The 16881-nt window shown below is 39.7% G+C and overlaps 1 protein-coding gene across 1 annotated transcript in view; it reads right to left on the bottom strand.

The window, feature by feature from the left end:
- Window positions 1-16733, bottom strand: part of pigg (phosphatidylinositol glycan anchor biosynthesis class G (EMM blood group)) — a gene marked incomplete at both ends in the record, with an annotated part of 61308 nt that extends 44575 nt beyond the window's left edge. Inside the window, 5 exons of the mRNA XM_083890810.1 lie at window positions 2743-2881; window positions 6848-7036; window positions 7962-8171; window positions 14245-14450; window positions 16580-16733. Of these exons, the coding sequence (XP_083746936.1) occupies window positions 2743-2881; window positions 6848-7036; window positions 7962-8171; window positions 14245-14450; window positions 16580-16733 (898 nt within the window). The remainder of the gene's footprint in view (window positions 1-2742; window positions 2882-6847; window positions 7037-7961; window positions 8172-14244; window positions 14451-16579) is intronic.
- Between the last annotated feature and the right edge of the window lie 148 nt (window positions 16734-16881).

The raw sequence follows: 16881 nt of genomic DNA, 5'->3' as shown, positions 1-16881 counted from the left end.
TTAATGCAAAATGAAGTGTGAACATGAATGAAAATAATTTACTCACAAATTCGATGTACAATTGTAATATGCTAGATTCTATATGAATATATGAAAGAATAAATGTAAATAAAGACGAATGATTGTCATTTATTTATCAATCCATCCATCTTCTACCGCTTATCCGGGGCCGGGTCGCGGGAGCAGCAGTCTGAGAAGGGACGCCCAGAGGGTAGGTGAGGGTAAGAACGTAGATTGACCGGTAAATCGAGAGCTTTGCCTTCCGGCTCAGCTCATTCTTCACCACAACAGACCGGTACAACGACCACATCACTGCGGCCGCTGCCCCGATCCGCCTGTCAATCTCACCCTCCATCCTTCCCTCACTCGTGAACAAGACCCCAAGATACTTAAACTCCTCCACCTGAGGCAGGATCTCTACTGACCCGGAGGAAACAAGCCACCTTTTTCCGGTCGAGAACCATGGCCTCGGACTTCGAGGTGCTGATTCTCATCCAAGCTGCTTCGCACTCGGCTGCAAACTGCCCCAGCGCATACTGGAGTTCTTGATTCGAAGGAGCCATCAATAACACATCATCTGCAAAGAGCAGAGATAAAATCCAGCTGCTCCCGAACCGGACCCCCTCCGGCCCCTGGCTGTGCCTAGAAATTCTGTCCATAAAAATAATGAACAGAACCGGTGACAAAGGGCAGCCCTGTCGGAGTCCAACATGCACTGGGAACAAGTCTGACTTACTGCCAGCAAGGCGAACCAAGCTCCTGCTCTGGTCGTACAGGGACCGTGCGGCCCTTAACAAAGGCCCCCGTTCCCATACTCACCCCCCACAGAATGCCACGAGGGACACGGTCGAAAGCCTTATCCAAGTCCATAAAACACATGTGGACTGGTTGAGCAAACTCCCATGAATCCTCGAGCACCCTGCAAAGGGTATAGAGCTGGTCCAGTGTTCCACGGCCTGGATGAAAACCACATTGTTCCTCTTGAATCCGAGGTTCGACTATCGGCCAAACTCTCCTCTCCAGTACCCTGGAATAGACTTTACCCGGGAGGCTGAGGAGTGTGATCCCTTGATAGTTGGAACACACCCTCCGGTCCCCCTTTTTAAAAAGAGGGACCACCACCCCGGTCTGCCAGTCCAGAGGCACTGTCCCCAACTGCCACGCAATGCTGCAGAGACGTGTCAACCAGGACAGCCCTACAGCATCCAGAGACTTTAGGTGCTCAGGTCGGATCTCATCCACTCCCGGTGCCTTGCCACTGGGCAGCTTCCTAACTACCTCAGTGACTTCAGCTTGGGTAATGAATGAGTCGACCTCTGAGTCCCCAGCCTCTGCTTCCTCTAGGGAAGATGTGTCAGTGGGATTGAGGAGATCCTCGAAGTATTCCTTCCACCGCCCGACAATATCCCCAGTCGAGGTCAACAGCTCCCCACCTCCACTGTAAACAGTGTTGGCGGAGTACTGCTTCCCCCTCCTGAGGCGCCGGATGGTTTGCCAGGGTGTCCTGGTGCCACGTGCACTGATGGACACCCTTATGCCTGTACATGTTGTTTGTTATGGACAAACTGTGACTAGCACAGAAGTCCAGTAACAAAACACCACTCGGGTTCAGATCGGGGAGGCCATTCCTCCCAATCACGCCTCTCCAGGTCACACTGTCATTGCCCACGTGGGCATTGAAGTCTCCCAACAGAACTACGGAGGCCCCGGTTGGAGCACTTTCCAGTACTCCTTCCAGACACTCCAAAAAGGCCGGGTACTCTGCACTGCTGTTTGGCCCGTAAGCCGAAACAACAGTGAGAGACCTACCTCCCACCCGAAGGCGGAGGGACGCGACCAAGGCAGCAATCCACATGAAATGGATGCTTTGCTCTCCACAAAAAAGTCCAGCTAAACAACAAACAGCTAAACTTAGCCGGACCTCATTTAAGTCTGCGTTTAGTGATTCACAACATTAAAGATCAAACACAGACATAGACTGAATGTTGAAGCCAATATCAATGTAGCACTCGCTACAGTCTGGTGTACTGTAGCACTCTCCTCCATTAGACCACACTGGGATGAGTTACTTAGAAGCAGACAGGCTATCATATTAGCAAAATCCCTATGCACAACCATGATGTAAACAATCAGATATCCTGGTAGCTCTGTATAAATGCATTTATTTGGTCTCATTTAAAGTATCTAACATGTAAGTGACACAAGCACAAAATGGCTGGTTCCCAGTTGAAAATAATATTAAGTATTGCAGAAATGCCAGTAAAAATAAATGTCATTTTTAAGCACGAACAAAAAAACACCGTTTGACATTTATTCAAAATGGCTCTGCTTTGCGACTGGTTCTCAAGAGTTAATTTCTAAGTTATTTTGTTTATTCACTAAACTGTGTTGCCTTGGTGAACGAGACATGCATCACTGGTTCTGGCTGTTTTTAGCTTCTCAGAAAATATAAATGGAAGCACAAAATGATCATGAAGTCTTTGTGTGAACATTGTGACAGACTTAGGTGATGTGTCAGGCTGTTTGAATGTTCAAAAACATTCGATCCATGAAGAGAGTCAAAAACATAACTTAACAGGCAAACATACTCGTTTAATTGCAATTGTAGAGGTGCCTCAGTATGCTTACAGGTTGCAGATGTATAGTATATGTAAAAGATGCTGATTGAGATCACAGCCTAACAAAAATGTCTGTGATTTGAAGGCATGTCTCCTCTTTCAGTGTCAACACTAGACAGTTTACCTTTTCTTTTGAAGGCTGGACTAATGAGCACCAGCGGTGTGTTGACCTCTGGTTCTGAGGAGCCTCCATGGCTGCCAGTCTCCGACATGCCGTGGTCACTACTCAGCACCAGGAGGTAGGGCAGAGATTCCTCTGTTTCCTGAGGGAGCGAAAGACAGAGTAAAGGCACTATCACCGCATGTGCTGATATGAGAGGATGAAACTTTTATGGGTTTAAGATGCTGGCAACAAATGAAATAAAATGATAACTTCCTTGAATTCAACAAGGCAAATCTTGGGGTGGTGGGTGCTATAATTCAATCACTTCAATCACTCCGAAGTACTTAATACATGATTCAAAATCGCTGTTATGTGTCTGAAATTAGCAATATTGATATTGATATTGAATATTGATAAAATAATTCACAATGCTACACTTCCACCTCTGAAAAGCTTTGTTCGGCTCTGAAAAGAGCTTCAAGGTCTGCTTCTGAGAGGATTGTAGCATCCCTAAATTAACTTACTATTTTTGAGACATTTAAGGATGGAATAATCTTCCAGTTAATCTGAAAACCGGTGCAGATTTCCATACTTTCTTTTGAGAATTGAAAAAAATGAATTTTGAATAATCAGTCCTATCAGCATTATTTGTGACACTTTGTACCTGTTTTTATTGCTCTGGATACATGTTTATTACATTTCTGGCATCTTACTCTACATCTGGAGCTACATCTGGTGCAGGGTGGAGTTTCTTTTGCTGGGATTAATGTATTTGTCCTCTGTCCCTGGTACAAGTAAATACAATAAACTAAGCTAAATTAAACGACTCCTGAGTCAAAATTGAAAATAAAAAGCACCCAATATGGCGGAACAAAGCGACTGTTTAAAATGATCGCAACAAAGGGAGGTATTAAATTATTACTTTTAAAAGGGAAGTAATAACAATCATTTCCTGGCACAGTTTCATTCCATCTCCTGCGTAAAATACACACATAGACACACACAGTGCTGACAGCATAACAAACACAGAGGATGGTGCATTGGTTGAGAATGACAGACTTTGATCAAGTTTGAAATCTTCGCTAAGTGATTCCCTTTCAACATGACTCTCAAGAACCTTCCATTGGCTATGAATGGCCATGATGGGAAGCCTGATGAGTCACAGCTAAAGGGGCTGATTTAAAAACATGTGTGCAGCTGTCTTATCAAAACAAAAGCCACCTCCTGCCGTTTGTTGCATAACTTTCAAAAGACTTGCTGGTTCCATTGTTGGTTCTTAGGAAAAAGAGAAGGATCTTCATTTATTATTTAAGACTGAACTTCAAGTAGAGATTAGCCGACAACCTTAAAGAAAGAAAACACAATGATTTCTGAACAGGTGAGAGAGAGAGCTTCTGTTTGAAGAAATGTATAACATGTTATATATTGTTATCTAATTACTGCCCAGCCCTGCACTGAGCAGACACATCAGGTTGGAGATAGACTATGCCTTTGTGCTCAGTTGACCCATTGTCTTTGTTACTTAACCTGCACAAGAGAAGCAACAGATAAAGCCTATATCTAAGACTTGAACGCTTTGTTGTAAATGACACTGGACTCAAGGGACTGGTACTAAACACCATATTGCTCCTCGCTGAGCGAGCCTCTTCTCTGTTAAAGATAAGTCTGAGTGAACTCCTGTGGTTCCAGATCAAAGCACACAGCAGCTCCCTTGTGGGACACTTTTTTTAATTCATGAGAAACCTTGTTTTTAAAGCAGCACACAAGGTGCCATGTTGAATCAAATGGTGGTAGAAGGGGTTAAAAAGACACATTATGGATGTTGTAAAATAGAGACCAACAACAAAAGTAGAAATAGTGCAACATGCATGAGTTAATTAGTGAGGTGTTAAGTATTGCATTTTTTCAGCTGTTTTTAGTTTTCATGCAGATTATTAGTAAACACAAATGATGACGCAAACATCCTGCTTTTGAAGAGGCTTGTATACAAATCACAAATGAATGTGCATGAAATGCACAGTGCTAAAAATCTTTATAATTCATAAAAAACATTAAAAACCTGGATAGATGCTAAATGACTGTAGTGCTACATCCCTGTGGTATATTGCACATTAAAAGGACAAAATTGAAGTCTGCAGCCAGAGCAGAATATTTAAATAAAGATTCAGAAAAGAGAAAAGGACCAGAGATTGTTAACATGCAACGGTGAATCTCCATTTCATTTATCTCCCTTATGTAATTTGTGGCTCAGATTACATGCTTGCTCTGCAGGTCAGGTCTGAGATATTTTGCACTTCAAACAACCTTAAATTCTGAAATACTGAAAGAGAAGATTGAGGCCATGTCCTCTCCATTAGCACAAAGGTCTGGTGAAAATCTTTAGATCTTTAACAGGATATCCTGCTTTCCAATCGTATTTTAATGGAGAGTGGGCAGGTGGAGCATATCTCTGCCCCTAATATGAGCTCACTAAGATATGCTGCTCACATCACATTACAAAGAGAGCTGTGAGGACTGATACTTAAACGCTGGCCTGCTTTCCTCCTTTGAGGAAGTGACCATCATTCGCTTTTGTACATAAGGATGCAGCAAACAATAGCTGCCTATGTGGAGTAAAAGCCCTGATATTTTGCGATATTTTACACCCCCACCACCATGTTAAGAGCACCTGCTGATCATAGAAAAAAAACTGTTGTTTTTGCAGAAGCTTCTGCGATATCCTGCGAGACCTCACTGTGTCGTGTCTATATTTAGGTCACACTGCTGCTAAAGAAACAGCCACAGCTTTCACTGATATGACTTAAGCCACACTTTCAAACATTTCATTCACATCCTCCTCCACAACAGCATTTCATGGGGTCACTAGGAGCAAATATGAGACTGTCATTACCAAAAACATACGACTGTCAACAGAAGCCCGTGGAGTCAGAATTCAATTAAACAGAATAAACAACTTTGGGCATGCGGTTAAATGTTGAATTTCCAGAAATGCCCACCACTGTGTCTTATGCAAAAGGTGGAAAACCTAACAAGGATATGTGAACTTAGCTTCTGGTCTCGGAGGCTTTTTAATGAAGCCAAAGGATAAAAAAAGAGGAGGAATATTGTAGTTGGACATGACTTGACAATCTGAATACAAGCTACACGGTTGAATGACAGATTTACCACACAATGACACCTACTGTTTTAATTATAGCCCTTGAAACCTTTTTAAATGATAGAATTACTACTGGAAATCGAATGTGAAATGTTGAAATTAAGTTAATGGAAACAAGCAGAAAATCAAATCAGGCAGCAGCAGTAGCAGCAAGGCTGCACAGAGCAAATGAGGCTCATTAACTTGATTTGAAAACTAGAAGCCAAGTCACTATCTAAATAGAGTGAGTAAATAACTGATGGGTGGAAGCTGTAATCCTCAGGATTTCCATTTAACTGCTGTTTTTGATGTAGGTTTATTTAAGGGGGGAAAAACTGCATTTCAGTGCATTTACATTCTATTACATTTGTATATGTGTTTTTCTTTTTCTTTTTATTGGACTACACTATTACCTCAGGGCTTCACCCTCCATGTATTTACAGGGAACAATAATTGCCAGTGACTGTGAAATTTATGCATCTACTACATTTTATTTTGTTGCACTGAGCACAATCCTGAAAAGGAATGCCATCCTTTTTTAATTATTTTTTTAAACTGCCGGTTGTGTTTCATACGATTCATTTCAGTCAATCAAATTAAATGCCACAAACAAAGCATGCTGTACATCTGACATTTTAATGGTTTAAATCAGTACAGCTCTGCATCTAATGATGGAAGAAGAATTGTCAACCAATTGCTTGTTTTTTCATACCACTGACTTAATAGAATCATTATATATCTACATTGATCTACATGATGTGCACAACCAGCAGATACAAAGGTACATTAAAATTTAAAGTGCTTCAGGTGAACCGTTTGTCCAATGCCCAGTCTCTTTTATCTGACATTGATATAGAAATATAACGTTAAGTGGATTTTTGATGCTTTATAAGAAGTGCAGAACTGATGATTTTCTTTCTTTCTTTTTTTTTTTTAAACAAATGCAACAATGAAATGTTAAAAAATGCCAAAAAACCTTGATGACATTACCTTTGAAATTAGGGCACTGTGAATCTTCTTCAGGATGTCGTCCATCTCCATCAGTTTGGGCTGGATGAGAGAACTGTACGGTCCACTGATGTGACCAATGTGGTCCAAGCCCAAGTAGTGAAGGATCATGATGTCCCAGTCATCTCTCTTAAGGGTGCTGTCCAAATGACGGGTGACATTGTTATCAACCTAGATGCAAAAGATGTTTTTAAAACCTGAGATACCTCAAGAATCCATTGATACTGAAAGTGAGCTGAAAGAGGCTCCAAACAATGTCTGATTTTTACTGGAGAAAACACATTTTCTGACAGATATAACAACCCCACCCAACATTTTCAGGTGAGGGGCTGGGGGGAAAAAAAACAGGAGCAGAAATATGCTCGTATAAACAAGAGCAGACTGCACTCAGTCCCATTGGGCATTTGTAGCAGCAGCACACAGAATTAATTGATGAGCAATTTTAGTCTGCTCTCACTTCATTGCCTGTCTGGTTGATCGGTCGCCTCCATCTCCTAATTGCAGATACCTTGGCTTCACAGATAGTACATGGACAGTCTCATTTAAAGACATACGTGTTTACACAGAGAATAGACTTTAACATAATCCAATTAATCTGCAATATGATTATGATTTAATGAGCAGCATCATCAGTCTATGAACATGCGAGAAAACTCTGCATTGATTATTTTCTTGCATGAAATGATGTGCTGTGCTAATAGGAAGAAAATGATTAATTATAATCATAAACCAAACACAAGAGTGCCACAAGAGTTTTTAGGAGGTAATACTAGAAAACTTTGAGCAAACTTCTCATGCTTTGACCTTCTACAATATCATTTATGTCCAAATCACATATTCTAATAATTAGACTTGATGAATTGGTGAATTCTGAGTGTCTATTATTTGAACAAGTACACTGTATATTCCTCTTAGCGTGGTTTTCATATAAGCTCCAGAGGTTTCTGCAGCACGTCATTATCACTCTGTTTTTTTATTTGTCTTTTCCTTGAATTTATGAAAACACACTTTGATCCTTGTTTGATATAAGCTTAAAAAATGCACCACTCTTGTGTGTGTGCTTCATGCAGCTAAACAGTGGCCGAGTGATTCATACCTCGGTGTAGTCGGACACAAAGAAGGAGGTTGTGCCATCATACTCCATGAAGTGTTTGGGAAAGAGGCGGACCCAGGTGTCATCTCCATAGAAAACTATCCTTTTCCCTGCAGTTTTGGCCTGCCAAATGAGGTTGTCTTCCAGCAATGCAGGAGAATTTAGGTTTATTACCACATCAATGAAACCTGGGATACTGCCAGTGGTGAGAGCCTGGGGAGAAATATGTTTTGTCATTGTCCTTTAAACAATAATTGTCCTCCCATGGTGTTACACAACCTCAGAGTTTCATCATAATAATGCAGCCAATTAAGTTTTCTGCTGCAGTACAGTGTTAAAAGTGGGTAAAAGTAAAATAAATAAGCCTAATCAGTTTTATATTGACACATCCTGCGACCCATTATGCTGCCACAAATGGAAACAGTGGAAGTTAAAACAGAGAAAAATATTTTTGAAGTGTAATTTCTACATATTTCATCATGGAATCTGCAGTAAAACAACACTCTCAATTTGACGGACAGGGAAAACACATCAAATATTTGGAAGTCAGAAGAGAATCTGATGCTACCGTCGAGGGGGAGTACAAAGGCCTCGTCTTCATGCCTAAAGGAGACATGAGGTTGCAGACGCTGGCAGGAAACACTGTTATTTAAACCCCCATGTGAGCTGCCCTTGGCACAGCCTTAGCTCTTCCAGGATGCGCAGAAATCTGAGCTCAAATCTGAGTTGACCAGCCTTTGTTTTGTGAGAGCCCAGGTGTTAGAGCAACATGCTGAGGGAGCTGGGCTGACAAATTCAAAGTCATCTTTTAAATCCTTTCTTAAAAAAGCTATTTTATCTGGTTCACCAGTGAAGTATCTGTCCTTATTTAACCCCGTTTGTCACTTCACACTGGGGTATTTTGTCTTTTCAGGTTTTATACATTAGTACGTTTTTTTTTTGCTTGCAAAACACTTTGTAGCAGTTTGTGCGTGGTTGTGTGAGCTCCACCAAAGCGACTCCGTGTCTGCTTCACAGACACAAGAGACAAATAGCAGTAAACTAAGAATGTCACACCCCCACAGCGAAGGGTAGAAATGCTTTAAGAACTGACAACACATAAAGCTTTTTTATTTTCTCATATCACATTTTCCCTTTACCAAGAGACACAATATTAATGTATAGGAAGAAAATGCTCCTACGTCTCCTATTTTACAATTACAAAAACAAATAAACATACTCTATAACCAAGTAACATCAGTTTAAGTTTAAGACCCTTTCAGTGATCTTTGTTTCTGAGCTGAATTATTTGCCACTTCCTTCCTGTCAATTGTTTTGCTCCTGTCAGTGCAGATGCTTCAGACGTTTCAGGAAGAGATGGATGGTTCAACTTCAATAGAAGAACTCCCTCCCTCTTACTGCCACTACAGTCTCACTGAGGCACCCAGTCTATTAACCGTAACAGTGTGACTAATGAAATAAGTGGTACAGACAAAAAAAACAGCCCATAGGAAAATTAATAAATACAAATAACGAACACCGTGGAAATGATTCTACTGACATAATAATTGCAGAACTTTCAAGAAATGAGAGATCCTGCTAAATACAAATCAGCAGCCTAACTATTAGCCTGTAGTATGAATCTAAGTTTGTGCTGTAGCACTGCTTAAATGTCAAATACAACATCAGTTGGGTGCACAGACGTTCTCTGGCACACTGATGAAAACTTGTAAAGGTGCCAAACACAGATGGAAGGGGCTGTGACTTCAAGTCTCTGAATCTGGCAATGGTCCACTTTCTCTTTCAGCACTTCTTTCTGGTCGAACTGAAAAGAAGCCTTTTTACGGTTTACATGAAAATGTCCTCAATCTGCGCAGTGGCCATAATGATCACGTAAATACCTACGGAGGTAATATGCTGAACTAATTATGGAGCCAATCAACTGTGTTCATACTAGCCAGCCAGATACAAGTCTTCTGGACACCCACAGTGCCTTGCTGCTGCCACTGCTGTGGCAACTGCTGCTGTTAGGATTAAGTGATTTCATTGTCCAAATCCAGCACCACAGAAATGTCCACTGCAATTGCGAGAGTGCAGCTCAACTGGCCACATGTGAATACAGGTCTAGGGAGGAAACTAACTACTTCTCTCTTCCCGTCACGGTTAGAAAGAGCAACTAAATTGGAATCGTTAAATTTAGTGGGAACATGCTGAGGCGATGTTCAAAACTGTTTGCTTTAGTAAAAAAAAAAAAAAAAGTAAGTAAGTAAAAACAGAGAAAACAAACTAAATATGAAAGCCTGAGCTGAACAGTAACTTTATTTGACACACAGGGAGTGGTGGGAATAATGTGTGTAATGGCCATGCCACTGAGAGATTATGATTTAGGATAGTTGGCTGTGTCATATCAGTTAATTGGGTGCAATGCAGTGATAGTGAGCAGTAAATGGCAGTTGATCTGTACTGCCACCTAATGGTATATTGCCAAACCTCACCCAAGTGATTGATACATTTAATCTGAATACCAATGTTCAGAGGATTCTTTGAATAAAAGTCCTTTTCTATACATTTGTAGTTTGACGGACCAATGTTGGGATGAGATGAAGCAAGCAGCAGTGTTGCCTCAGGATATTTATTATATCCTTGTTTTGGGTACTGCACTGTGACAGTAGGCTGTATTTTTCTATTTCAAATTAGCCCCACAGTAAAATAAGCCCATATAATAACCCTAAACCGTATTTCAAGAATCAATTGTGAATTAGTTAGTATTTTATTATGGAGAGATTTGGAAGGGAATATAGAGAGTTCACTGCATTAACTTGTTGTGCCCCAAATGTACTGTAGCAACTTATCCTCCTGAAATGTGATGGAGTGTCCCTCCTGCTGGGCTTATAGATGTACTTTTATGTTATCAACAGACAAATCAAATTCTAAAGTTTACACACAGCGGTGGCAGTTCTAACGTATTCTGTCTTCCTTTTACATAATACTCCATTGCATCTGGTGGTGAATCCATCCTCCATGCTTGCTTGGGCTTCTGAATAAGAGAAATTTTATATTGAATTTTCTCTCATAAATATCCCTCTCTACAGCCTTCCCTCTCCCTATCAATAGATATTTTGACAAGATTCACACCCAGGGTTGTTTCTCCCCCAGCTGTCCCTAAGCAAGTCATCCACATCATCACTTCATCCTTCTACACAAGCTTGGATTATGAGAGAACATCTGTCTCCCTGCATGTCTGCCTCAATCCAGCTCAGCTCTCGTCCAGCATCCCTTCACTAGGCTGTCACTGACCTGCTCCATTTCAAGAAAACCAGCATTTACTCCACTGAGGTTTGTTCTCCTTAAGAAAGGTTCGTACATCCAGTTTCCACTGAATGTCAACAGATTCACATGCATGTGCTTTATCTAATATTAGATTAATCAATTTGCTTAGTGACTTAATGATAGTGACATTGATTTGTTTAAATTGCACATTTATATAATATTCAATAATATATTTCCATACACCATAGACCAAATCTGCCCAGATAAATGCAACCAGTTAGGAAACTGTGATTGATATTTGTCTACTTTATAAACTTTTTAAACGATTCATTAAATTAAATAACAGTGGGTATTGCCTTTGATTTTGTTACTTTCAATTAAAATTATCTCCCTAACTGATGTAGGATCATGGTTTAGAAATTCATTCAGGTCGCCAGGCCGTCACAGGGTCAACATCCAGAGACAAACTCTCACATTCTTACTCAAGTGTCAAATTCTGAATTCTGAAATACTGCCCCTTCTTGTCTCTATCACTCATCCTGTTTACTCTCTTGTCACTGTCAACCAACACATGCTCTGTGCCACACTGGCTGACCTGAGGACTGCTGAGTGAGTACTCCCAGTGTACCTGTCTGACCACATTGTCTATTTCCAGCTCCAGGGTTCTTCAGGGCCGAGTTTTAGCTCCAATTTCCTCTAACTTCACAATGGCTTGACACATCCACGTTCCTCCCACCACCGCTAAATCGCGAATGCTGCCTTTTATTCTGCCCTCCGACACTGAGACTGAATATTCTGCTTCACCTGACAGCTTCACTTAAATTTCTTCCCACTGGCTCAGCACTGGCCAGAGCCCAAATGAAAACCTCTCCAACACCACTGAAACAACGCGCTGACTCTTTCCCAGTCTGCCCACTATCTTTGTGTGTTTTAAGCACTACCAACTGTCAACGAAGGCGCACATGACATGACTGTAATTCCCTCCTGGCTCGGCTCCAAAAATATTCTCATAAGCATGACACATCGTCCAAATGTAACAACACTCCATGTTTTCACCCACTCCAAATTCTGCAATGATAGTTTAAGCTGAAACCTGACATCTGTTCAAAATGGTCCTTACATTTTACTTATATATAAAACATAATAATGAATGAATTTTAAATGTACGAAACTGATTTCCCTATATATCTTTAAAACTGCTCAACATATCACTTTTATATATTTAAATTTATTTTTTTAAGGATTTTTATTAAGCCCTCCAGGTGCCATTATATTCAAAAAAGTAATATCAAGTCAAGGTTCCTTTATTCACAGCTAAATTTAAAATTGCTCTTTTGAGCGTATAAAACTATACATGAGACAGACCTCTCTGTATGAGGGCTGCAAGTAATGATTCTTTTCATAATTTATGAATCTGTCCATTATTTTCTCCTTTAATCGATTATTTGTTTGTGCCATAAAATGTCATCAAGCTTTAAAAATGTCAGTGTTCCTGGAACAAAGAAACCAGACAATATTCACATATAAGAAGCTGAAAAATCAGAGCGCTTATTTCATTATAAAAAAAACAATAAAAAAAAAACACAGTTGGCACTTAATTTAGTAATCGATTAATTGTTGCAGTCCCTCTTTGTGTAATGCAATACTCTTCCACTGCACCATACACTGCAGCCTTCAAGGTGAAAGCTGAGTGAGCACCGTATTAGGAACACACCTTACTAGCTCTGGACCTCCAGTATTTCCTGGTATTATTTAAATAAATTGTTGGAAGCTTTCTTTTGAGATTCTGCTCTGCATTATATCGTTCTCATCAGATTTGTCAGCTGTATGTTCAAGGTGTCAATCCCCTGTTCTACAAAACCACAAAAGGTTTTCTTGACTGAAGAGGTCAATGAGGTTCACTTCACTTCACTGCCAAGTGACAGGGAGCATTAACATGTTGGAAGTAGCCATTAGCAGCCAGTAAATAGGAATGAAATAAATACTTACACAGACAATAAACATTACACCACCAGCAGGCTGAACTGTAGACATGGGGGAGGTTTAGTCCATTGATTCATATAGTCGATGCCAGACTCTGCAGTCGCAGCAGAAATCCAGATTCATCAGACCAGATACAATTTTAGTGTTAGTGACACTGTGTCCAGTGCAAATGCAGCAACTTTCTGTTCTTGTTTGGCAGGAGTGGAAGCTAACATGGTTACTTTCTGCAGTTGCAGACCATCGACCTCAAGGTTAAACAGGTTTGTTTCACCACTAGATTTTTCTGTTCAACACAGTTGAAAAGAGTGGTAATCTGAGTTAGTGTAGGGTTTCAACTCCAGCCAGTCTAGGCATTCATCTTTCCATTTGTTTACATTTTCAGATAAATTGCTCATTGCATGTGTTTTGCTTTTGGTAAAAACTAATGCATGTGTAAATCTCAAGAGTCGAGCAGTTTCAGAAGTACTTTAGCAAGTCTGGCACCAGCAGTCGTTTCAATGGAGTCATGTTTTTGCTGATTCTGATGTGAACTTCACTTTCTGACTGAATGTATTCCAAGTAAAGTACTCAGGGATTCTAATATAAAGTGTACAACAACACTTACATTTGTAAATGTCAATTAATGTATATTTAAGGGATAGTTCATGGTCGAATTCAGAGGTGAATGTTGTTCTGTTCTGTTCAGGAATGTAAGTAATAGCTACAATTTGATATCTTAATCAAGAAATAATAATGTGCTTTACTATTCCCATTTTTTTTGTAAAACATTACATTTGAAAAAAAAAAAAAAAAAGAAGATAATTTGTGTATTATTGGGACTTACAAGACATCAATACAAACAAGTCAGAATAAATGAAGACATGATATACGGCAGTGTATTTTGCATCACTTATCTGGATTACATTGCAGCTTGCCAAAGGAATACTTTTTATTACATATTATTATGTAAAATATATATTATATATTACATATTTCTAACAGACTTGCGACCGAACACGTGAGCAGTACTTTGGACCTACAATTTATGGCTCGTGTGACCTGAGTAACATCTTACCTTGATCCTGGGCATGGTGACAGTTGGAGGTCTCGCCTTGGCCACAAAACTGTGTGATGAGCTTCGTTCCACCACATGTCTGGTGTACGGCATAAGTGTGTGACCACTGAATCCGAACACAAATTCCTCGCGCAGCGCATCTACTAACATTATAACCACCCTTTTAAAAAGGGGGTGTGGGATGCGGGTGAGGTTAGGGGTGCTCCCTGTAATTCAAACAAAGATTCAACATTAAATTCAGACTTTAATATGGACTCATATCCTGGTTAAGAAAAAACAATACATTAGAGCTGACACAATTCATTGATTACTAATTAATCGTCAACTATTTTGATAATCGATTATTCTCTTTGAAGCTTTTTTCATTATCAAAACAAGATTTCTGATTTCTTTGCTCCACATAACAGAGAAATCATTAAAACTGAATCATTTTGGTTTGTGGACAAAACATGACATTCCAGAACATCGTTATTTCCAGATTTGATCAACGCTTTTTAACATGTTCTGACATTTCATGGACAAACGATTAATCGAGAAAATAATTGACGGATTAATTGATTACGAAAATAATCGTTAGTTGCAGCTCTACAATACATAGAACAGCAAAATAAAATAAAATGTTCATATACAGTATATAAAAATAACCATACCCTTTACAGGAAGCATCTCCATAACTGAGACTCATAACAAAAAGGACTGAGTTTGATGACAGCACCAAAATTAAGAGTATTAACTCAAACAGTATCAAACTTTTCACTGGGATATAATGTCTAGCCATTTAAAGTAAAATTCTCCCAATAGCTTTAGTCTCTGTGTGCTACATTTCTTGTAGTTAAATGTGCGGTATACAGAGGTGAACAGCGATATCTTCATAGCAGAATTAGCGGCAACAATTCATTGATTAGTCAGTTAACTGATATCAAAATCAATCTACAATTATTTTGATGAGTGAATAATCAGTTTGAGTGATTTCTTCATTAAATAAAAGTGGGTGCTTTCATTTCAGCCTCCTAAATAAGGTGAATCTTGTCTGGGGTTTTTCTCTGTAGCAGCAAACTGAATATCATTGGTTTGAGGAGGTCATTTTAAAATTTGGGAAACATTAAACTGATTAAAATTTCCCACCATGTTCAGCAATTTATAGATCAAATAAATGAATCAATAAAATACATAACAGATTAAAAACACTAACTACTCCTGCTACCAGAATTTTTGATTCAACACCTGTAAACATCATCGTTATCATCAGTCATTTCATGAGTAATAAAATACCCAAGAAATTTACTTAAGAAATCCAGATCATTGATCATGATCATGACAGCACTGAGCATTGTATCTGATTTACTTTTAGCTGATCTAGTTTTAACCCCATAAACACAACGAACAGTTAGCAGAATGCTGATGAGTGAGCGCTACTTCTACTGAAACTAACAAGGCCATCTTCATATTGAACACATTATGGTTTGTTACCAAACAAGCATCCAGTGTTACAGGCTCGTAACTCAGACAAGCTGAATGACATGGGCCAAATATGTAATTGCAACTTTCCTAGGAGACATGGGCCCTTTGTACAGAAGCCATTTTGACAAGTCACAGAGATATCTTTAATCTACCATCTTTAAACACCTGTGCTGTTGCTGTTAAACTATGTCAAAATGGCTACTGTGCAAATGGCCTATTGCAGTGGTTCTCAAACGTTTTAGTACCACCTGAAAAAATAATATTATCGCCAACATTAAAATACAGTGGTGTGAACAGACAGAGCAAAGTCAGAAAGTCAGCTACATACTTTTTGCAAGCAGCGGTATAATGAAATTAGATTGAGATGGAGCAAGAGATACCATGACTCTACTTTAATTTATTATTTTGTTGTTGTTATTGGTTTCATTGTCTACGCATCCAGTCTGTCCCATTACAATCACATACCCTGGTATACACAGTAGAACAGTATTTCTGATTTTCCTCCAAGTACCACCAGAGGAAGCTTGTGTTTAACTGTGGTATACGTACCACAGTTTGAGAACCATGGGCCTATTCAAGATTTGTGATATCAAGCTGCAGTTCAATATTCAGTCTGTGATAGATGACAACAATGTGGTGGATATGAATTGTTATTATTGGACCCTTTTGACAGTGAAGTATAAAAACCCTTTGTCAAATGTGCAGCATAACATTATGTATATCCTTAACTGAAGTCTTTGACATTTGCTAATTGCTTCGTTTCAAATTTGAAGGCATAAATTGTGCAGCACAGGACATCAATCAACGCAGTGTGACGGTCAGAGTTTAGGAGATGACTGTGGGACACACTGATGAGACTGGAACACGGACTCACCTGACAGCGGCTCCGCTGGCAGATCTGACAGCTTGCTCTTGGACGAGAAAGAAGACTTGACGGGCACAGGAAAAAATCCCCGCAGGAAGAGGGCAACGCCAATCACTTCAAATATCAAAATAAACGAGGCAAAGACGGACGAGCGGACTTTCATTTTGCTGGTTGGTGGAAACTTCAACGCTACGAGTAAGTCAAGAAGGTGTACTGCAGTCTAGCTAACGACAAACACTCACACACACATACACATACATATCGTGGAATACAGAAAGTCATGAGATGCCATGTCAGACGGAGGCACTCTC

Source organism: Microchirus variegatus (genome assembly GCF_963457635.1).
Source record: "Microchirus variegatus genome assembly, chromosome: 6".
Lineage (NCBI taxonomy): Eukaryota > Metazoa > Chordata > Actinopteri > Pleuronectiformes > Soleidae > Microchirus > Microchirus variegatus.
This window is presented reverse-complemented; position numbering and strand designations above follow the sequence as displayed.